This window comes from Ailuropoda melanoleuca, chromosome 1, assembly GCF_002007445.2.
Source record: "Ailuropoda melanoleuca isolate Jingjing chromosome 1, ASM200744v2, whole genome shotgun sequence".
NCBI lineage: Eukaryota > Metazoa > Chordata > Mammalia > Carnivora > Ursidae > Ailuropoda > Ailuropoda melanoleuca.
In genome coordinates this window covers 69,433,482-69,456,900 of record NC_048218.1, presented here as the reverse complement: position 1 = coordinate 69,456,900, position 23,419 = coordinate 69,433,482, and the positions used below count along the sequence as shown (strand labels likewise).

The 23,419-nt window shown below is 44.0% G+C and overlaps 3 protein-coding genes across 11 annotated transcripts in view; all 3 read left to right on the top strand.

Moving 5' to 3' along the window:
* BTK (Bruton tyrosine kinase) overlaps window positions 1–13,333 on the top strand; it is a 30,593-nt gene extending 17,260 nt beyond the window's left edge. For 2 of the 3 annotated variants that reach the window (XM_002928566.4, XM_011236418.3), the window contains exons 6-19: window positions 2,716–2,844; window positions 3,132–3,199; window positions 4,158–4,345; window positions 4,767–4,829; window positions 5,407–5,461; window positions 5,741–5,820; window positions 5,985–6,112; window positions 6,939–7,013; window positions 7,488–7,659; window positions 8,179–8,395; window positions 9,413–9,477; window positions 10,074–10,192; window positions 10,715–10,872; window positions 12,825–13,333. In XM_002928566.4, the coding sequence (XP_002928612.1) occupies window positions 2,716–2,844; window positions 3,132–3,199; window positions 4,158–4,345; window positions 4,767–4,829; window positions 5,407–5,461; window positions 5,741–5,820; window positions 5,985–6,112; window positions 6,939–7,013; window positions 7,488–7,659; window positions 8,179–8,395; window positions 9,413–9,477; window positions 10,074–10,192; window positions 10,715–10,872; window positions 12,825–12,896 (1,589 nt within the window). In that variant the 3' untranslated portion in view covers window positions 12,897–13,333. The remainder of the gene's footprint in view (window positions 1–2,715; window positions 2,845–3,131; window positions 3,200–4,157; window positions 4,346–4,766; window positions 4,830–5,406; window positions 5,462–5,740; window positions 5,821–5,984; window positions 6,113–6,938; window positions 7,014–7,487; window positions 7,660–8,178; window positions 8,396–9,412; window positions 9,478–10,073; window positions 10,193–10,714; window positions 10,873–12,824) is intronic. The other variant, XM_034660464.1, reaches the window with a different exon arrangement.
* Window positions 1–23,419, top strand: part of DLG1 (discs large MAGUK scaffold protein 1) — a 1,062,265-nt gene that overhangs the window by 397,548 nt on the left and 641,298 nt on the right. The window lies entirely within an intron of this gene.
* On the top strand, window positions 13,919–16,742 carry TIMM8A (translocase of inner mitochondrial membrane 8A). Its single transcript, XM_002928565.4, has 2 exons — window positions 13,919–14,121; window positions 15,675–16,742. The coding sequence occupies exons 1-2, from the start codon at window positions 13,990–13,992 to the stop codon at window positions 15,834–15,836; spliced, it is 294 nt and encodes a 97-aa protein (XP_002928611.1). The 5' UTR covers window positions 13,919–13,989; the 3' UTR covers window positions 15,837–16,742.

The following is a 23,419-nucleotide window of genomic DNA, read 5'->3' as shown; positions in this document are numbered from 1 at the left end:
TGAAAGAAAGAGTGGCATTGGCAAAACCCCAACAACCAATATAGGGAGGAATAGTTCATGCATACCTGAAACAGAGTTTTAGCCATCATCCTGATAAATATGAACACGAGAAAGCAGCCCATCAAGTACTTGGAGAATGTGCACCAACCACGAGTGCTTCCCAGACAGGACCGGCCCTATGCTTTGGTATGGCAGTCTTTCCTGGCCTTCTCACTTGCACACTGTGTTGCTCAGCTCGGGCTGTAATCAAAAAATTACCATAGACCAGGTGGTTTAAACAACGAATATTGATTTATCACAGTTCTGGAAGCTGGGGAGTCCAAGATCAATGTGCCGGTGGATTTGGTTGCTGGTGAGAACTATCTGCCTGGCTTGCAGAATGGCTCCTTTCTCACTGTGTTCTCATATGGCACACACAGAGAGAAAAGCTCTCTCAAGTCTCTTCTAAGGGCACTACTCCCATCATGAGGACTCTGTTCTTATGACCCAATTACCTCCCTAAGTCTCCATCTCCTAATACCATTACATTGAAGGGCTTTATCATATGTGTTTCGGGGAGGGGGGACACAAACATTTAGCCCATAACAGGCACCCTACTTTTGCAATTCTCTCCTAAGTAGCTGGAAAGACCAGCTCTGAATTGGCCAACAAAAGAAAGGGTGTCATCTTCAAGGGACCTCTTCAGGGGCAAGCAGTATTTGGGAACGTAGGGTGAGCTCCTTATGATTTGCTGGAGGTGGAGAGGGCAGAAAGCATTATGTGCCCTCATTAGCAGATTAGCAGGGCTTAGTTATCAGAGCAGTCAGGTGTTGAGGAAGGATTCTTGGCAGGTCTACCAGGGGCTAAGCCTGCACCGGAGGGTCTTCAAATCCCTGGGTGAAGAATAGTGGGGGGGGGCGGTAAGGACAGAGAGTGGAGGTAGTGAGAGCAATCAGTCCTGGCTGATATCCGGAACATTGTTCAAAATTGACAGTACCTGGTAATAATAAAAGAAAGACTTTTGGTTGGTTTTATTATTGTTTTAAAATCCTCTGTAGACGGGTGCCTGGGTGGCTCAGTCAGTTAAGCATCTGCCTTCATCTCAGGTCATGATCTCAGGGTCCTGGGATCTGGAATCATGCCCCGTGTGGAGCCCCGGCTTCCAGCTCCACACTTAGCAGGGAGTCTGATTCTCCCTCTCCTTCTGCCCCCCCCCCATGCTCCCACGAGCATGCTCTCTCTCTCTCTCAAATAAATAAATAAAAATCTTTAAAATATTTTTTAAAAAATAAAATAAAATTCTCTACAGACAGTGCAGCCCCTTATAGCTTTCACCTCCCACCACCCTGTACGTAATACAATGGTGAAGGGGAGTGCTAAGAAACTAAGGGGTGAGGGTGGGCAGGGGACTAGTGGTTAGAAGTCTTCAAATCCATGTTTAGAAAAGCATCAAAATAGCATTTTAAAAAAAACAGCACTTTTGTTCATTTGCCTGTAAAATGCACCTGGCCACCAGAAGCTTCTAGGCTTCCCCCAAAGTCTTAAGTGAATGGAGTGTGACTAGCAAGCTCTTAAGAACTTGAGTTGGTCTCTACAGAGAAAAATTTGTCTTGTTTTTATCTTTTAAAAAAGTTATGTGGGCTTCCTCTTAGCAGTAAACACTGAGATGTGTAGGTCCTCAATTGTGCATAGTCTTTTTAAAAATGTTTTTTACTTATTTATTTGAGAGAGAGAGCATGGGGGGGCGGCCAGAGAGAAAGGGAGAAGCAGACTCCCCACTGAGCAGGGAGCCTGGCCCCGGGACCCTGGGATCATGACCTGAGCTGAAGGCAAATGCTTAACCGATTGAGCCACCCAGATGCCCCTCAAATGTGCATAAACTTAGACCAGTTGAAGTCTTTTTGCCCTAGTGCTAGCTGTTGTCCATTATTTCCGTTGTCTTTGCTTTTCTGTTATCTGACAACATGATCCCAGGATGACTTGTCTAATGGACTTCATGCTAAGATTCTTGAGAGTAATACCAATTTCTCCTATCTGCAAACCACTCTATCCTTTACAACGTACTTTGGCTTCTGGGAGATCTTTTGAACCTCATGACTCTGTGAAGGAAATGGAGGTGTTGTATTTATTTCCCACAACGAGCTCAACCCACCTCGGTGGCCCTAGAAAGAATGGAACCATGTTTATTCTAGAGGCAGAATCACTTCATTTGCTCCTGAGCTCCATTCTGTTGACTATTCTATGAACACAGAAAGCCTGATGCAGACATTCTCACTAAAGCAAATATCTCTAAAAGATCATTCAGGGAGCTGGGACATTGGTATGCTGAGAACTGGAGTGAGAGTTTGGCTTGGGCACATTGTTTCCTGTATCTGGAAAAGAACACCATAGTCAACACTTTGCCTTACAAGAAGACTGAAATGGTTACTGGGAAAACAGATAATATATATATGTGTGTGTGCGCGTGCTCTTGGACTCTGGAGACATTAGATATTCTTATCTTGGTAGTCAGGAGATAGATATCATGACAGACCACTGCAGAGAACTGCACAAGAACTTTCCAGGGCCAGGGATGTGAGCTAACTGGTTCTGTTGTCTCCTTTCCTTCGGGGTGGGTGAGGAAGGGGCAGTTGTTCGAAGCTCACCACTAACCTTAGTCAAAGAGGAAAACATGCAAATGGTGATTTCTTCAGAATGTCAGATGTGCTCTCTTTCTCTCTTTTCTGCCTGTTACAGTAATCCGGTACAACAGTGACCTGGTACAGAAATACCACCCTTGCTTCTGGATCGATGGGCAGTATCTCTGCTGTTCTCAGACAGCCAAAAATGCGATGGGCTGCCAAATTTTGGAGAACAGGAATGGAAGTAAGAGATCTGATCGATATAATTTCTCCCTCTTTTGATTCTATCCACCACTCTTTGAAGGGTTGGCCAACATTCAAAGGGACCTGGGAAAGGGGATTCGTCGGGGCCGAAATCCCGCTGGCGCTCTGCTCTCCAAACCATGTGACCTGGCACAAGGCTGTATCCACTCAGACTTTTCCTGACTTTCCTAAATGCACTGTGTACAAAAGCTAAGTGTCTGATCAAACCTGTCCCTGGGCCCTTTCCTAAGATGCATTCTATATCAACACTGGTTTCTTACTTTGCAGGTTTAAAACCTGGGAGTTCTCACAGAAAGACAAAAAAGCCCCTTCCTCCCACACCCGAGGAGGACCAGGTATACAGGGAAATTGGTGCTGTTACTGCTTAAATAGAAATTTACGCGGGTGCCTGGCTGGCTCAGTCAGTAGAGCGTGTGACTCTTGATCTTGGTGTTGTGAGTTCGAGCCCCATCCTGGGCATAGAGTAGTACTTAAAAAATAAAGTTTAAATTAAAAAAAAAAAAAAGAAACTTACAGTCACACCCTGAAAACACACCAGTCTTAGAACTCCCATGGGACTTGACAGTGTTAATTGGTGTTCTTGTGGAGACATGGGATTTGTCCTAAATAGAGCAAACCTTACCACTCTTCACCTGTAAGATGGAGGGCTCTTAGGAAGTTCTAGGCAACAATTTAATCCAATCACCTGTTTAAAACAAAACAAAGCCTGTTTTTTTTAAATTAAAAATATTTTCAAACATAAAGTTGTAAGAATTGAACAGTAAACACCCATATACCCAATACTTGATTCTACCAGTAATATATTATTTTAAAAGTTGATTTTTTGGTTACTTTTCGAAATCTAAAAAGCACTTTCTCGTATTTTGTAAGTAAGCAGGACAAGAGTTATTATGCTCATTTTACAAACAAGGAAACCAAGATTCAGAGTCACTTAGTAGATCCATGTACTAGTTTAGTGCCCAGGTTTTTTGGTCGTGGCTGTACATGGTTTTTGTCCAGGAAGCTTTAAAAATTCTGATGCCTGGGGCCCACCCCCAGAGATTTTGACATATTTGGTATAGGAAACTGCCTGGGATTGTTAACCACTCTCTAGATGATTCTGATATGCACTCCAGGCTGAAAGCCCAGCATAGGTATTTGAAAATTGTTTTTGAATGAATGCTGAATAAACTTTTTTTTAAAAGCCTGTTTTAGGTTAGACTGTTGTCTCTAGTAAGCCAAAGATTTGGGGGAGAAGGAGAGGGTGCTTGATATCTAGCCAAATACCCCCTACTTTTTTCCCCAACTACACAGATCTTGAAAAAGCCACTGCCCCCTGAGCCAACAGCAGCACCTGTCTCTGCAAGTGAGCTGAAAAAGGTTGTAGCCCTTTATGATTACATGCCAATGAACGCAAATGATCTACAGCTACGAAAGGGCGACGAGTATTTTATCCTGGAGGAGAGCAACTTACCCTGGTGGAGAGCACGGGATAAAAATGGGTGAGTCCACTCTAGCTCTTCTGGAACTTTCTGCCCACCCTCTCCACACGTGAGCAGAATCTTGCAGCATAATTCCCCTACTCGGTGTCCCAATCAGCAAGTGTTCTTCCCACACCAAAGGGAATATGCTGTCCCACCAAATACTTCCCAGAGTGCAGCTCTACTTGTGGCCACATCTCTGAGCCGGTAGGGTCTGGCCCATATGTTGTCATGCACGTATAATCAGTGCCACATGTGCAGAAGCTTCACACTTCACTGGCCTAGCAATGCATCAGTGGCATGATCCTCTTTGAGGGAGGGGCGTGGTTTAGATAGCTCCATTTGAGATTGGCTCTGAGCTCAGAGATGCGGGCACATGAATCTGTCTCCCCCTCCAAGCATGGGAAGTGCTGCATGATCTACCACATTGTCTCCTCTACAGGCAGGAAGGCTACATCCCTAGTAACTATGTCACCGAAGCAGAAGACTCTATAGAAATGTATGAGTGAGTATGCTTATGTGACCACACAGTCTTCCCAGAGGAGCCGAATACAGTGTACATATGTTTATACTTTCAATAAATTTATTTCAAGATACTTAAAGTCAGTGCCAGTGGGATCAAATGATGCCACCACCCTAAGTTAGTAGCTATGTCTTACCCTCATGCCAAGCACCCTTTGCTTATGAGAGCTGGAGAGGCCACCATGCCCTCCCCCCAAATCCAGAAGAATCACTCAAAGAAAAGGATTTGACAACTGGATAGGAAGCATTCAAAAGGGTGAAAATGTCAAACTTCTGTCACTGTCCTTTCTCCCTAATCGTGGAAATGGATCGTCCTTGGATGCCCTGTCCCTGATCCCATCCCTGCACCCCTCTGCCACCTGCCTTTTGTCCTCTACTCTTCATTTCCAGCCAGACTTTGGGAAAGGGATGCAGGGTACTACGCACATGATAGGTACTCAGTAAGTAGGAGTTGAGTGAACTGATGGAACCACTGGCATAGATGAGCTGTGGAAGGCCCTCTAGCCTCGAAGCTGCTAACACCATGGCCTAAGAGCCACTGAAGCACTTTCCCTTTACAGGTGGTATTCCAAACACATGACCCGGAGTCAAGCTGAGCAACTGCTCAAGCAAGAGGTAAGTGTGTGGCCACAGGCAAATGACATTCTCCTCGCACAACAAGTGAGGGCTTGCTGCTCTCTGTCACCTCCAGGCAAGGCAGTGTCAAGACTGTCATTTTATGGGGGGGGTGGTCTCAACTACACTTTTCACTTTCAAAGGCAATGATGCTGCAGCTCAAACGTGGAACTTGGCAGTAAAATTAGGGCTTAGATTTTTCTCTCAAGTTCAGGCAGGTGGAATGCAGGTGTGAGCACCACTTCCTCCTTAAAGTCGGCGTCTTTTTCTTTGTTTCAGGGGAAAGAAGGAGGTTTCATTGTCAGAGACTCCAGCAAAGCTGGAAAATATACTGTGTCTGTGTTTGCTAAATCTACAGGGTGAGTGTTACTGTTTAAGGCCCTGGGGACAAAGGACAGAGGTGCTTTATGGTGTGCCCCTCCTGCTGTCTCTGCCCTTTACACTCAAAATTCAATTTCACTTTGCTTCTTGGGTCCTGTTAACCCTTGTTCCCAAGATGCTGACTCAACCTCCACTCCTTCAGGGACCCTCAAGGGGTGATACGCCATTATGTTGTGTGTTCCACACCGCAGAGCCAGTATTACCTGGCAGAGAAGCACCTTTTCAGCACCATCCCTGAGCTCATCAACTACCATCAGCATAACTCTGCAGGTGAGTATCAGTGGCACCAGAGAAGAAGGATGGGATAAGAACCAGGAGAAGCAATTCAGGACAAGGTGGTGAGGGGAAAGAAAAAGCCTCACAGGGCAGTGCAGATTTGGGGAAAGAAAACCCCTATGATGCCAGGTCGAGATCAAGTAAAGAGGCGGTCAAAGGCTGACTTTACAGCCAGTAGGGAGAGACTTCTTATATGGTGACTGATGCTCAGGGCTGAGGAAAGACCTAGAAGATCCTGGTAATTAACAAATCAGCATATTCATTGAGTTCCTATGATATACTCAGCAATTTTCTTGGTACTGGAGGAGAACACAGTGAAAGTATCAGTCAAGGTCCTTGCCCTCAAAAAACATACAGGTTAGAAAATACCCGGAGACAGTTTCTAAGTAGGGTAGACATTTGAAAACCTGGAGATTGGTGAGGGCATGAAGACATGGGATAAGCTTCATTGAGAAGACTTGTTGCTATCTGCTACCTTCACACAAGGCAGCATCAAGGCCGTCATTTTATGGGATCCCAATAACACTTTTCAGTATCAAAAGCAGAAGTTGGAAGTGAGCTAAGCCTGGGCTGGGAGGTGGGGGATATATTTAGTTGGGGAGTGTATTTCAGTGAGTATTTTCTCTCTCTCTTTTTTTCTTCTGAAAATTCTTTTGTGAGAGAAGCCTCCAGAAACATTGGGGTTCATGGAGATCTCCTGGGATTCAAAATGTACTGGCAAGATGACTGTCAGAAGTGTGAGGCTTTACGTGAGGGTGTGTGCAGCATTCCAGCTGCTACACTGCACCAGCAGCATGACCCTCTTCTGTGTATGTTTCAGGGCTCATATCTAGGCTCAAATATCCAGTGTCTCAACAAAACAAGAATGCACCTTCCACTGCGGGCCTGGGCTATGGTAACTGCTTATTTCTCTAGGGTAGGGTGGATGGGCCAGTGACAAGGACTACGTCTGGCAGACCCAACTAGACCTTGCAGCACACAGTTCCGCACCAGCTGCCTCCAGGCAGATTAAGTCAGAGCCAAACAAATTATTTAATAATTTTTCTCCCTCTGGTGGCTCCTACTGGGACTGCAAACACATAGATTCACAGAGGGATTATTTTTGAATTGTGTGATTAAAGAAAACATAATCATAAAGGGATTTTAAGAGGCTGTCTAGTTTCTCCTTCCTTTATGGCTGCCTGGCACCTAAAATTCCAACTCCTCCAACCAGTAACCATCCTGTCCCTGAGATTTACCTGAGCAAAGATAGATTAGTACTCCTGAGTATTTCCCTTTTACTGATTGCCTATTTCTACCCCAGTAGGGATTCTTACCTATTATACATACACGATTCCCCAGAAATCATATTGAGGCTTTGTTGTTATAGGATCATGGGAAATTGATCCAAAGGACCTGACCTTCTTGAAGGAGCTGGGGACTGGACAGTTTGGGGTAGTGAAGTATGGGAAATGGAGAGGCCAGTATGACGTGGCCATCAAGATGATCAAAGAAGGCTCCATGTCCGAGGATGAGTTCATTGAAGAAGCCAAAGTCATGATGTGAGTTACAGCCCAAACTCAACTCTCAATCCAGTTGCTGGAGTCTAGGAATTACCAGGACAGTTTCCTCTGTGGCTTAAGGTGACTTAGAGTGAGAGAGATTTGTGACCAGGGCCTGAGGTCACTCTTTGATTGGCAGGAGGTACTAACTACTAAGGTAATCATTTCTTTGCCTTAGATATTGGTGGATAACAGTGTTGGTCTTGGGTGTGTACCAGCTCGGTAGGATTTGAGGATAAATGTGAAAAATGAGACTTTCAAAAGGAAGATGGATTCTGATTAGCCTCAGTGTTCAGCCAGCCCTGGGCTTATTTTCTGTTCTGTTTGGGCTCCGTATCCCTGCCCACCCTCACATATCAGGCACTTTTGGGGTTTAGGGTGGGAAGGAGGAAGCTTGACTTGTTATCATGGTCCCTTATCAGATGCTCTACTTCCAGACCAACCCTCTTCCTCTCCTGCCCCTTTCTGATTAGCATGGAGAGCCAGAAAGGGAACAATGGTTTGTTGCCTCTCCCATAGGAATCTGTCCCATGAAAAGCTGGTACAGTTGTACGGCGTCTGCACCAAACAGCGCCCCATCTTCATCATCACTGAGTACATGGCCAATGGCTGCCTCCTGAACTACCTGAGGGAAATGCGCAACCGCTTCCAGACCCAGCAGCTGCTGGAGATGTGCAAGGATGTCTGCGAGGCCATGGAATACCTGGAGTCAAAGCAATTCCTTCACCGAGACCTGGTAGGACCTCAGAACAATTGGCCTGGGACCAAGGATGGAGGGGGTGGAAGTAGGAGCGGAAGATGTATCATACCTGGATGAGGAGGGTGGCCAGAACCTTCATTTCAGTTTTATCTAGACACCATTCAGAGTTAGCTGAGCCTGCGTCCCGGGCGTCAGCCGGCTGAGGATCTCCAGCCTCGACACAACAGGCCTCGCCATGGTGGGAGCTTGAGCCACCACTCACGCCCAGCCCCCCACCGCAGCAAGGACGTGGTGGGGCCCTTCAGGACAGAAGGGCAACCCTGCTTCCCGATGGGGCTGCTCCTGGCCCTGGGCCATCATCTGGTTACATCAGAGTCATGTCCTGGGGGCCTATGGGTACATTTGTTGTTGGTGTTGTTGTTTAATGTTATATATTAGCTAGCAAACACTTAAAAATACATTTGGAAAAACTGAATTTCCAGCTTCTCTTGAAAATCTTGACCATCTTGAAACACCAGGCTCATTCTCACAGGCCACGCTAAGGAGCAGCTTGCCTCCTTCCGACCAGCGGTGTGCTCTGCATTTTCCTGCAATCTACCCACCCCACTTCCCTCTATCACTTTGCCTGCCTGGCCTCTAGAGGCATCAGAGTTTTGTGCTCCTGTTTCTTTCAGCCAGGCCAAGGCTCAAATTGTCCTAGTCCCACTGGCAGAAAAGCAAACAAAACAAAACACAACACACTTGCCTTTGGTTCTCCCTCATTCCTTCAGCAATTCAGTTGAGGATGGAGTGTCAGGGAATCATCAGTGTGAGTGAAATCACTCTGCATGCCCTCGATGCTTTACTTATGTCTATACAGCAGCTTGCTTTAGATGTAGTGGAAATGCATCAGAGTTTCTCAGTGGCATCACCTGACTCCTGCTGGGTGGGAAAGTGTCTTTTGAGTTGAAAGAGATGAGGCTTCTCTGGCTTCCTTCCCCTGGTGCGCAGAACCTTTGTGCCTTTAACCTGTGTGCCAGGGACAGAGTCTCACTGGTAACTATTGTACTACAGGCGGCTCGAAACTGTTTGGTAAATGATCAAGGAGTTGTTAAAGTATCTGACTTCGGCCTCTCCAGGTGAGTGTGCCTTTTTTTGATCTTTCCCTCCAAAAGGAAAAATAGCACAGTCCAAACTGTGGCAGCATTATTGTTTTGAATCCTCTCCCTTTGTTTTCCCCCTCATTCTAGTCTTTTTCACCCTCTTTCTATTCCTTTTCTTTCTCTGAAGTCTTTAAGTCGCTTCTTTCCTCCTTTTGTTTTATTGTAATAGGCCTCTCCTCGCCTTTCTCCCTCCACCTTTTTAAGCTAAAATCCCCAATACCTTATCTCGATCTGTTAATCCTGTTGTCCTTACCCGGTGCCTCCTTCTTTCCTAATCTAATTCCCACTGGCAGCAGCAGAATAGAAGGAAAGGTAAACCAGAAAGGGGGATAGAGAAGAGGGAGTACCTAGTAGATCTTATTTCACTCCATCCTTGCTGTAACCATAGTGTTAATCAGGAAAGCTGAATCGGATAGAAAACAGGAATACGTTAAAAGTAACATTTGTAAAAGACACTCGGGGGGGGCCTGCAAGCCTGTATTTGTGTGGCTCCTGTGACTGTGCCAAGAAAATGTAAGTAAATGTCAAGCTCTCCCAAATCGTAACAGTAACAAGTCCTGAACCCTCGGCAGGTATGTCCTGGATGATGAATATACAAGCTCAGTAGGCTCCAAATTTCCAGTCCGGTGGTCTCCACCAGAAGTCCTTATGTATAGCAAGTTCAGCAGCAAATCTGACATCTGGGCTTTTGGTAAGTGGTTGAAATTATACAGCTCAAAGGAAGAGGAATGCAATGGAGGAAATTGACACTTTGCAACGTGCACAGAGAGATTATTACGTGTTGTTTTCATGCTTCTCGGCCCTAGGGAGTGCTTACTATTGTTGGGCACTATAGGGGTTCCTGAGGATAAAAAGAGTAACCTAGACATGATCCCTGCCTTCTTAGAATTTACAATATATTGAGAGGAACAAACAATTTATTCAGTATTCCACAGCTTCTGCATACTGATTATGTACCAAGGGACTCTGCCAGACCATCTAATTACAAAGACAAATAAGAGGCTGTCTCACTCCAGAGGAGCTAATTGTCCAGTACAACCCTGATTACCCTCCAGCGTGGTCAGTACTAGAGCAGAAGTTTGGACAAAATGTAAAATTCGCAGAGTGGGGAATCAGCTGAATTTAAAATTTGAGGTTGATCTAAGGAAGACAAGGATCCCAACTACCCAAAGAGACTGCAAATCGACTTACTACATTTTTTTTCATTTTCTAGGGGTTTTGATGTGGGAAATTTACTCTCTGGGGAAGATGCCTTATGAAAGATTTACTAACAGTGAAACCGCCGAACACATTGCCCAAGGCCTACGTCTCTATAGGCCTCATCTAGCTTCAGAGAGGGTATATACCATCATGTACAGCTGCTGGCATGAGGTAAGTGTTTTGGGGGGAACTTGAGCCTCCTTTCCCATTCAGCCAGCCAGCCACCCAGTCCCCTCTCTCCCTGGCTATGTGGCAGCTGGCCTCACACTGACAGCCGCACACATTCTGGGACACAGCCTGTACCCCAGTCCTTTGATGTCCAGAGACTTCCCCAGGCTCATCTAGTTCTCACTAGAGCAAGCTCAGCAGACCCCATTACCAACTCAGCTTCAGGGGGAGGGGATGTTGTGGGGCCAGGTCACCCCACATAAGCAGGAAACTAAAGGCCTTCAGATGAGCATAGGGACACTTAAAAAGAAAAGCCATTAAAATTTATGTTCATTCCTTTGGAAGTCATTAGCCTTTTCTTCTACTTTACTAACGAGCTGCCAACCTTTTCTGGCTGTGGTCCTAACTGGAATTCAAAAAAAAAAAAAAAAAACCCTCCTGAAAGGGAACTAAAATAGGTAGTCGTCATTTTTTTTTAAATGGGGTGCATCATGGGGTATGTGGGTAAATGGTATTTTGAAAATAAGAAGTCTGGCCCGCTATACTAAAACGTTCTGGTGCTCTCACCTTGGGTTCTTTCAGAGGTGCTTTCTCCACTTTTCGGTAGGTCCTTGGTGACCTTACTTTGGCAACCAAAATCTCTAGTAGGAAATGAACGCAGGGCAGGACGGTGTCCAACACGCACATATGTGAATCTGGAGCCCTCTTGGTCGGGTGAAAAGTGGGTCCTTGGATCAGAGCACGGCTCTTTTCCCTTCCACAAATGAGTGAAGTCACAAAGAAAGCGTGGAGAAAGGGACAACCATTTCCCTTCTCTCTCCTGTGCCATGCAGGATTAAAGGGGACTGACTATGCTCCCTCCCAACTAGGACATCCTCACTTTGCTGGTTGAAATGTTTCAGACAGGCCCTTTCTCCACAGCCTGTTTAAAGTAGTACTCGTGAAACTGGATACATATCGGAATCCCCGGGAACTCTTAAAACTGCAAATGACTGGGCCTTATCCTCAGAGATTCCAATTGGCTATGTCTGAAGCAGAACCCAGAGATGTCCTTTTAAACTTCCCAGGAAATTCTGATACTCAGCTAGGTTTTAGAACCACTGATCCAAAGGAACAAGAAATTGATGACTTTTGGTTCTGATGGATTACAACCTTTCTGGCATGAATAGGTCCTGAATCACTAAATACCTCAGGGCCCTGTCACAGGCCTTAGTCTAGAGGCCAGACAGTGGTAACAAAATGTCCCAGGTGCTCGGGACCCCTGCTCAGTGATGCAGCCCATGGTCTTGAAATGTTAATTCCTCTGTAAAACTTTGGCTACAGGATGATAAAACAGTGTTTGAAAGATTACAAGGTTTCAGTTCTGGCAAACATTTAAACTTGTTTAGTAGCCATTTTTCATTTGAGGATCCAAAATAATGATGCACTGGCCTACAAGTCTGTAATGAATTCGCCCTCAGTTTTTTTTTTAAAAAAGATTATTTATTTATTTATTTGACAGAGATAGAGACAGCCAGCGAGAGAGGGAACACAAGCAGGGGGAGTGGGAGAGGAAGAAGCAGGCTCATAGCGGAGGAGCCTGATGTGGGGCTCAATCCCATAACGCTGGGATCACGCCCTGAGCCGAAGGCAGACGCTTAACCACTGTGCCACCCAGGCGCCCCTCGCCCTCAGTTTTTAATCAGTGTTTGTCAGTTTAATTTGCAAATTGTCCTCATCACATTAATAAACTGAGTTACTAAAGATGAAAAGTGAACAAGGACTTCATGGAGCACTTCTATTTCTTTTCTTTTTTCTTTCGTGTGTGTGTGTGTGTGTGTGTGTGTGTGTGTAATTGACGGGGTATGCTACAGGGCATACAGTATATACTTAATAAAACTTTCTGCTTACATTGCATTTCCCTTGAATTCTGGATTCTAGCCCACTGTAACACACTGCTTTTTCTTTGGTTTTAGAAAGCAGAGGAACGTCCCACTTTCAAAATTCTGCTGAGCAACATCCTAGATGTCATGGATGAAGAATCCTGAGCTCACCAATAAGCTTCTTAGTTCTATTCCTCTCCTCCACAAGCACCAATTTCACTTCTTCGGAGGAAATCCCAGGCTTACAGGCCCTGGAGCCTTCGTGCTCTCAATGAATACGCAAAGGCCCCTCTCTACATCTAGGAATGACTCCCTTCTTTAATTCTCTGAGAAAGCACCTTCTGAGCAAAAGCCAAGGAATTATTGTGCCTGGTATTGTTCTCGAAGAGAAAAATTTACAGGAGTATTAAGACAGACTGAATTTGGGATGGAAAGTTTTGGGGAGGGAGGGGTGTAAATAGCCTGAGAAGGGGTCCAACAGCTCTTTGGGTAGGCATTAGAGCTTGGGGGGAGGGAGGCAGAATTTGGCAAGAATAAAATGGTGTCAATAAAAATGGGAGGGGAGGGTGTTTTGATAAAATAAAATTACTGGAAAGCATGAAGGTTTCTTGCTATCTCGATTAATCATGCAACCTCCCTGAAGCATCCTATCTCAGTGTTCCAGAAAACTGTTGCGTGGCATTGGCTTGGCATTTTCCTACTTTGAGAACTCGACAAGATCCTCAGCAATTTAACCCCTCTGGCTCTTGGAAAATTCTGGCTCTGGGTTGGAGACAAACTCAAAAGCAAAGCACCAGCGCCTGGCACACAGCAGGCATGTGATATGACCGGAATGAATCTGAAATCTGGGGACAAATTCCGCCGGAGCCTCTTTCTCCTCCATCAGGAGGGAAAACACCGTCAAAGAGCTGGAGCCCCAGGATGGCTAAGAGACGGGCCAAGCAGCCTGGGCCAAGGCAGCACCAGCACCGCCGCACGAAAAGCGCGGGCCAATTTGGAAGTGGGCAGGGGCGGAGCAGTTGGGCCAGCCGGAACCCAGCCACGTGGTGTTAAATAACTTCCTTTTTTACTTTTTTCCCCTTCTTTTTGGAATAACGTCTCTGTCAGCACCACGGCGCTGACTGCAAGCCGCTAGGCCTCAGAGCTCACGTGGGGCGCTGTCGCGGGGTCGCGGCCGGGAGTCCGGTTCCGTCGCGGAGACACGTGAAGGTCGGTGAGTTGGTGCGGAGTTCGTCTCGGCACGCGTGGCGACGCTGGGATGGATTCCTCCTCGTCTTCGTCCGCGGCGGGTTTGGGCTCGGTGGACCCACAGCTGCAACATTTCATCGAGGTGGAGACTCAGAAGCAACGCTTCCAGCAACTGGTGCACCAGATGACGGAACTTTGTTGGGTAAGGAGCCTGGGGCTGGGACCTGGCCACTGTACCTACTCTCCGCCTGCCCTTGCCCGGCGGGATTCCCCAGGACGTCCGGGATTCGGGGAGGGGGAAGACCCGGGAGCACCCCCTTGGTTTGCTCAGGTTTCTCAGATTAAGCCGGAAGGTAGAAAAGGTGACTCTGCCTCTCAGGGGGCTCTCACCCCAGACCTTGGCTTTGTTGGTGCGGAGGACTGGGATCATAGCCGACTTTTACCCCTGTCCCAAACAGCAAACAGCGCTTTAGGCACCTGAGGTTGAAGCTTCCTAGTGCTGGTCACCAAGACTGATGAGAGCCACCAATACTGGAGATTTTTTTTTTTTTTGGAGCCCCGATTCCCAGGGAGTGAGTCTCCTGTTTCTGAACTTCCAGGGTTTACCTGGATTACCCAGTTGCTTTAACTGTCGCCCGTGAGAAATGAGTGGCTCTAGCCCACTAACTGTAAAAGTGGCGTACTCTCTTCCCCTCCACACACGCTTATTTGCTTTCTTGTGGGATTGTTGTGTAATACCAAGCTCTTTTCAGGTCTGAAGGTTGAGGAATTGAGTGTGCCCTCTAAGGGGACTTTGACAAAAGGGTGGAAGGCATTTGCAGCTTGGGATCAAAGTGTTCTCCGGCTGCCAAGGACACCATAACCGCCCTGCCTTGTGGGGAAAAAAAAAAAAAACAACCTCATACGATTCAGAGGCTGAGGATGATTTTCCTTGAAGTGGAGAGTCTGAGGCTTGTGTACACAGCAAAGAATAAGGGACAAAATTCATTTGAACCACTTATCTTGAACTATATACAGTCATCAGTTCCGTAGTCCCTTTCACATAAACTTATGGTACTGCAGGACTCTGAACCCTCAACAGATGCTTACTCCTGTACTCCTTGGTGCTTTGATTCCTAAAAACCAAACCAAACCTGTGGTTCATTACATTTTGGCCAGAAGGGGGTATGGTTAGGACTCCTTTAAGAATCTGTAAGCTGTGGGCCCTATAGAAAAATTCATGCAATTTTCCGTTCATCTTGAGAGTCAAGAACTTCTGGCTTAAGTAGACAAGGTTATAGAATCTTGGGTAATAGATTCCTTTTCTTCTTTGGTAGGTTTTAGGTGTTACTGCCGTGACTGATTCTTTCACCCCTTTTTTCCCTGCAGTTACTCTAAAGGCATTTAATGGTGGCAGCATTGTGGAGTTATAACCAAATTCAGTGAAAGGTTACTTCACTTGTATTTTGCCCCCCCTTTTTTGCTCTGTAATAGCTCCACCATTTTCTGTTCCAGTAACTTTGGGCAAGATAATCTCTGCCATGGCTTCCCTCTTTGTAAAATGAGGATTAATGATAGTATCTATCTTGTAGGGTGGTTGTGAGGATTTAATGTAAGGCTGTAGATAACTGCTTGCCACATGCCAAATGTGAAATAGTAACATATCAGATACTGTTTTTAGGTGAAGTTTTTCCTCTAAATAACAAGAAGTTACCTCCCCCGCCCCGATTTTTTTTCTCAGGATCTCTTTGTGTTTCTGTATTTTGTCCTGAGCAGGAGAAGTGCATGGACAAGCCTGGGCCAAAGTTGGACAGTCGGGCTGAGGCCTGTTTTGTGAACTGCGTTGAGCGCTTCATTGATACAAGCCAATTCATCTTGAATCGACTGGAACAGACCCAGAAATCCAAGCCAGTTTTCTCAGAAAGCCTTTCTGACTGATCTCAGCATTACCTCTTTGGAAAAGGAAGGTGGTTCAAGAAATGAAGAGCAGTTGATGGGATAGTTGAAGAAAAGGCTATGGGGGAATTGGCTCCCACCTTTGTCACTCTTGGGACATCCTGTCATCTGAGAATGAACAAAGACCAATTTTGTGTGTGTGTGTGTGTGTGGGTGGGTGGGTTTTGAGGCTTATATGTGTACTTGGTTGTGTTTTTTAATGCTAATCTTGTGAAAACAATTGACAGATGAATGGAAAACTCTACTAGATGCATATTACTGTACGTGGGACTATGCTTTCTCAAAGTCCCATTAATTGCTCCCTATAATTTTGGTAGTGGAACTGCTTTCTATAATTTGATTGTGGGACCACATAAGGTAAAATCTGTCATTTGTGTGGATTCATTTCAGATTTCTGGGGAGATTGGATATACATCTTTGTGTCTCTCAGAAAGGGCAGCAGTGGGAGAAGAGTAATTTGGTACTTAACTATAGGCCTCCTTATCTAGTGTTTTGACTATCAGTGCTGGAAAAAATCTATGAGATGTTCATACAATACACTCAGCTTTCTAGGTTTCCTCCCTCCCTTATGCTGTGATTTACTTTAATGTATAAGGTGTGGTCTCGAGGTAGTACAGGTAGCCTGAGTGTCTAGAGGCCTTTAGTTATAAAGGAATCTAGCCAGTGAGCATAATTCTCATTACTAAACTGCCACGAGGAAGAAGCTTGCTTACCCTGTATATCAGGGTCCAAAAAATTCAAAGATGTGCCTAAGTAGGTTATAAAGATTTAGGCCAGTCAAAAACTAACAGCAGTTTCAGGTAGAGGTGCATGCCTAATGTTAATCAGTGTAGACTCCATTTATTGCATTCTTTTGATCACTGAAATAAAGGCTTCTACAAAATTCAACTCTGATTCAGAAGGCTTTCTATTCTGGTTATCACCTGTACCCTGGAGAGATTTGGTGTAGGCTGGTTCCAAGACTGAAGTGTAGCCTGTCTGGGTACTTGCTCTGTGCAGGGAACAGCACGGTATTCCAGGGATGTCTGTGTGACCTTTTTGTGAGAAAGGAGAACCCTGAGATGAGATGGGGAGGGAAGGAATTCAGTGCTGATAGTCAGTTTCCTGAGAAGAGGTTATATTGACTGGATTCCCCTCCTAACTTTAAATGCTAGAGACTGGAGTAGACCTAACGTGGAACTACTTGTTGGGAGCCTCTAGATCCGTGAAGGCTGGGGAAATACACATTTCTAGAAGCCTCAAGTCCTTTTAGCTTTCCACCATATAGGTACTACAGGGAAATTTTTAAAAATCCTGGTGAAAAAATTCACAAAAGTTTCAAGTGATTTTTTTTGCACCGGACACTGTTTTTGGTGCCAGGGCTTCAGGAGTGCACAAAAACCAAAGTTCCTGCCCATGTGGAGCTTATGTTCTAGAGAGGGGAGACAGGTAACAAGCCCATAAATATGTCAGTATAATGAGGGCCATGGAGAACAAGCAGAGTCTGGGGTAGTAGGGAACGTTTGTGGGGCTGCTGTTATTTGAGATAAGATGGTTAGAGAAGGCCTCCTTGGGAATGTGGCAGTTCACAGAGACCTGAAAGAATTAAGTGACCAAGCCACGTTGGTATCTGGGAAGATCATTTCAGGCGGAGGTGACAGCAGGTCCCAAGGCTCCAAGGTCAGCAGCATGCCATGATGCTAAGGTAGAACAGTCAAAGGGTAAGTAGGGCTGGAGTAAAATGAGTAAGGAGAAAGAAAGTCCAAGACCTAAGCATGAGACAGACGGACTGGGAGGCAGGTAAGTGCACTGATCATGTAGGGCATTGTACGCCATTGCAAGGACTTGGCTTTTAGCAAGCAAGATGGGGAGCCATTTGAGGGTTTTTAGCAGATGAGTGATGTGATATAACAAGTTTTAGGAGGGGGCTGCTGTTTGGAGAACATGTACAGTAGTAAGAATAATGGCATTTTGAAGTCCAGGAGAAATCAGGCTCTTAGGGTGGGCATCTAGCATATACTTTGTATATCCCCATTTTTTTTTCCCCTACAAAATTTAGTGTGTTCATGGGAAACCTCCAGTCATAAAGGAAGGGTCCTTTAGTCTTTGCCTTCTTACTCATTCTTCCTTATTCCTCCTTTTTGTTATATATTACTGTTTTACTATTAACTGTATCATTCCTTATTCTTTCATATAGTATTAAAATATTCTAGTTACATTTAGACACAAACATAACTGTTTGCTTTTACAGTGTTAACTGCTTGCTCAGCTAATGTACATAATGAAAAAGAGGGTCTGTTGGATTTATACAATATGCTTGAGCACCAAGTGTGTGTTCAATACTACTGGGTACAAGATAATGGGAGAAAAAAAAGGTAGAACATTTGTCCCCATCGTCAAGGAGGTTAAGTATACCAGAGCAACAATTTGAGCTTTTGTTTGCTTTGTCAATCTCAGAAACTTCAGAATCTTGATACAAAGGTGGTACTGTCAGCCTTCATAACACTCAAAGTTCTCATTGCAATATTCAGGGTAGAATGCTTAAGACTCCAAGTATGAAACAAAAGGATTGAATTAGCACACTCTTTCCCTGAAATGAAATCTGACTTGGAAGACTAATATATAAAATAGAAAAGCAAAGCTGCTTTGGAAGAGGCCCACTGTTGTCACCCCCACCCCCCTTCACCTGCTCCTGTGGTGCCTAAGGCACTGTCTTAGGACCTCTAGGGTTTTATTAAACATACTGTGAAAACTGGACCAAGACTATCCCTAAGGCCCCTGCCCATGAGTCTGAACATTAGGGATAACAGATAACAACGAGATCAAACAAGAACTTTGTGTTTATTTAATGTAACAAATCTCTAGACGGAGTTTAGATTTTATAACAAGTTAGAGGACACCTGGGTGGTTCAGTTGGTTAAGAGTCCGCCTTCAGCTCAGGTCATGATCCCAGGGTCCTGGGATTGAGCCCTGCATCAGGCTTCCCGCTCAGCAGGAAGTCTGCTTCTCTGTCTCCCTCTGCTCCTCCCCACTGCTTGTTCTCTCTTCTCTCTCTCTCAAATAAATAAAATCTTTAAAAAAAATACAAGTCAAACCCCACGTAAGATAGCATTTACATGCAAAGCAATCAGTGGTCCTTTTTTTTTAAAAAAAAAACAAAACTTTTCATTCCTCTTATTATCTTAGTAAAAAATCTTGCCATATAAAGATTTTATTTCAAAGACCACCCAATAGTGCTTCTTTTAAGACTCTTCATACTCTCTTCCAGCTTCATCTTCTGGATTCAAAAGAGGCTGATGCAGAAAAGTCTGGTAACTTGCATTTTTATTCCATGGAAGAATAAGAGTATTGCTTAGATTAATTGATCTCCAGTCAAAAGGGCAACAGATACAGACCACAAGGGACATCTCAAAAGGTGTGGAGGAAAACAGGCCAAGAACTATGGTAAGGAAACCACAGGTGGTACTAAGCAAAGTCGTTGAGGGCCTATGCTTCCATTCCTTGAAAAGAATGGCAGAGAAGGTGATGATGGGTGTGAGAGAAGCAGACACATTGCATGGCCATGATTGCATAGGGACTGGAAGTATATCCAGGGCCTTGTGCAGATAGTTCATTTGAGTGCTACACCAATCACAAGACAAGTCGAGAGTATCCAGTTGAAAGCTGGCTTTGTGACGGGCTTCCCTAAAACACCTGCTTCAAGGCAATGCCTAAACTTCATACCTGACACGGAATGTGGGCCAACAGAAGAGCAGATAGACACTAGGAGGTTACTCGGGCCATCACGAGGTCCCACTATGAAGACAAGCAAGTGGAACTGGTCACTACACACAGCAAAAATGACAAATCCTGCGATAAAATAATTGAATTACTACTTTTAGTAGTACTATAAGAAATGCTAAAGCAATTTGACAATTAAATCATTGCATTCTGTAACACCTTAGCAAATGAGGAACATTTCAGCAATTAGCCATTTAATGTAGTGAACTAATAAAATTCGTGTTGTGTATCTAAAGCTGTATCTTTTTTTTTAAGAATTTATTCATTTATTCACAAGAGGCAGAGGGATCCCAGGACCCTGGGATCACAACCTGGGCCAAAGGCAGACGCTTAACCGACTGAGCCACCTAGGTGTCCCTAAAGCTATATCTTAAAATCACTCAAAAAGGCAAAGCCTATACAATATATTTATGATACTTTGTGTTACCCAGAAATAGAAGGGACCATCAGGATATAGCAAGCCAGGATTCAGATGTACTGGTCAGGAACTAGGTGAACAAAGGGGCCAACAGAATTTTGAGATGGATCTGCAATGTAACAGCTGTGCTTCGCTGAGGGTATGCACGACTATTCGCCACATACTCTACTAAGTATTTTACATGGGTCATCTTTTTAAAAATTACAACTCTTATGAGAGAGGAACTATGATTACCACACCCATTTACAGATGGAGAAGCTGAGGCTCTGAGAAATTAACTTATTCAAGGTTACGTGGCTAATAAGTTATACGGATGGTATTTGAATCCAGGCAATTTGACCCCAGAACTAATGGTCTGAGCTACATTAAACTACCTCCTTAACTTCCTACCTCAAGACAGGAAGTACTGTTTCTTTAAAAGGTAGGGCCAGAGTGACCGGAACATTTCATTCTAGAGATAGCATGGTATAGTGGAAAGAGCATGGTTTTAGAGTTAGGCAGAACTGGGTTCAAATCCTGATTCTGCCTGCCAACATCTGTGTGACCTTAGGGACGTCACTTCACCTCTGATCTTCAGTTCATCTATAAAACTGAAATGGTAATGCCCACCTCACAGGGTTGAAAGATGAGATCACACGTAAAGCACTTGGCACACACTAGGTGTTAAATGGTAGCTTTTTATTACTATTTTTCAGAACTGAGCATCTTTGATAACCCTGGTGGAGTCATTATCTGGGAGAACAAGAGGAAAGAAGTCAATGAAGTTGTCTAACTGAAGTGGCAGAGCTAATGGAGCATATGATACTAAGAATTTTTGAGTTTTATCTTGCAATCAATGGGAAACTATTGGAGGATTTTAATCAGTGGAGTAATATAATGATATTTGTACTTTCTAAAAAAGACAACAGTACTACATGCATGTTTTAAAACTTTCAAACAGTATAGAATTGTTTAAAATAAATGAAAGTCCTCCCCTTACTGTCATGTATGTATTTAGAAAGATCACTTTAGCAGCTGGATGGTAGCTGGATTAAGGCAGAACAGTAGTAAGAGTATTTCACTAATTCAGGCAAGAGACTGGAGGATTGGAGTCAGATAGTGCAAGTGGGGACATATTAGGAATATGGGGGAGCTGTGAAGGAAATCTGGAATAATGTGGAAAAGGAAATAAAATAGGTGATAGGAAGAGAGGTATGGTGTAGAGTAATGTGTCAATGAGAGGATGCTTTGAGGTTCAAAGGGCAGCAAAGGTGAGTAGGGAGAGAGGAAGTATCAACTGATCACGTTGAACAGGCTGCAGAGAGGAAGGTACACAAATGGCTATCCCCAGTTCCATAGTTCCAGTGTCTGGGTAACCCCTGGAAATGTTTATTGACATCTTCCAATTTAAGGAACATAAGCATACCTCTAAAGTCAGAAATATTTTAAAGATTACTCACAAATACAATGTTCTATAAACTTTTTAAAAAAGATTTTTTTAAAGGGAGACAGGAGTAGAATGACAAAAAGGAGAAAGAAGGAAACGGGAGTCAGGGACTCAGCAATATTTGTTAAACTGTACTTGAGACCTACAGTCATTTCCATAAGGCTTAAGCCATTTTCTCTATAATGTGACTGACTGACTTGTATACTGAACCAGTATTGTTCAAATTAAAAATCTAACGTGGTCATGATATTGCTAGTTGTACCTTGTCATGAAAAGGGAAACATTATCAACACTGTCTGGTTCTGTTAATTTTTTTTTTTTTGTCTAGTTCTTTTTCTAAACAGCTATCTTTCATTATCATCATGTGGCAGGTTACACCACCAGGCCAAAAGAGCTGATCCCCATGTTTCAAGCACTTCTTCTTTTTTCTTCCCTCAGGCAGGTCCCAGGGATGCTTTCTTTCCTCTTAAAGCTGCCAACACTTTGGGATTCTTCTTCATACCAGATTAACTGCTATTCCCAATTCACCACATTCTTCCTATTCAAGACAAGCACATAGGCTTTCAACATGTTAAGGGTTTTGTTGTAATTACTCTAGGGAAAGAGACATGGGGACAAAATACAGAATAAATATGGGGAAATTGCAAAGGTTATGGAATTTTAGAAATTTCAGTCAACTTAGTCACAATCCCTTCCTTACTAATAATAGTGATTATTAAGATCCCCCTCCATCTTTATTCTTTTTTTTAAAGATTTTATTTATTTATTTGACAGAGAGAGAGACAGCCAGTGAGAGAGGGAACACAGGCAAGGGGAATGGGAGAGGAAGAAGCAGGCTCCCAGTGGAAGAGCCTGACGTGGGGCTCGATCCCATAACGTCGGGATCACGCCCTGAGCCGAAGGCAGACGCTTAATGACTGAGCCACCCAGGCGCCCCACCATCTTTATTCTTGAGTGAGCTTTTAGCAAGCTTCCCCACTTCACACAAAACTCAAAAGCCATAAAATAAAAGGTTAATTTTGTCTACTTAAGGAAAAATTCTGAACAGCAAAAACTTGCATAAGCAAAGTTAAAAAAAAAAACCAGGAAACAAATATTTGAAACTTTTCAACAAAGGACTAATTTCCTTATTATATAAAGGGCCCCTACAAATCAACAATAAAAGATCATTCAATAGAAGAATGGACAAAGGATATGAAGAGACAATTCAAAGAAATGGAAATACAAATGGCTCTTGAACATGTGAAATGATGTTTATATTTAAGAGAAATTTAAAAACCTACACTGAGATATCATCTCTCACCTGTTCGACTGGCAAAGCAAAAGCCTGATAACATACTGTTGTGTGGACAGTGTAAGGAAACAGTTGTCCTTACATTACTGGTGGGGCTGTAAATTGGTGCCATCCCCATGGACAACAGTTTAATAATATCTACCAAATTATATATGTACAAACCTATTCCAGAAATTTGACTTCTAGGAATCCATCCTGTAGATAGACTCACATGTTCAAAATGACAAAGTTATTCACTGCAGCATTGCAATAGAAGGGGATTGGAAACAACCCAAGTGTCTCTCATTGAGATATGGATTAAATAATGTTCCTACAATGAGATACTTAACAATGCAGCTGTAAAAATGGACGAGGAACCCCTTTATATACCAATATGGATTGAGCTCCAATACATAGTTAAAAGAGCAAGATTCAAGACACAGCATGCTACCATTTGTGTAAAAGGGGGGAGACTAAAATATATGTATACATTTGCTTGAATAAGCATAAATTATCTCTTGAAGGATATTGTTAAACATTGGTTGCCCCCAAGGAGAGGGGCTAGGTAGTTAGAAGGTAAGGATGGGAGGAGACTTCACAACTTTTCTGTATGCCTTTTGAGTTTTGAATCATGTGAATGTATTGCCTATTCAAAAAATAAATATTATTTTAAAAATAACATTTCTCCC

Bases quoted from the DNA above. Each gene is read 5' to 3' on its own strand.
- TIMM8A (XM_002928565.4), top strand. From the start codon at position 13,990: ATGGATTCCTCCTCGTCTTCGTCCGCGGCGGGTTTGGGCTCGGTGGAC. The intron at 14,122-15,674 runs GTAAGGAGCCTG...TGTCCTGAGCAG, and splicing joins AGATGACGGAACTTTGTTGG to GAGAAGTGCATGGACAAGCC.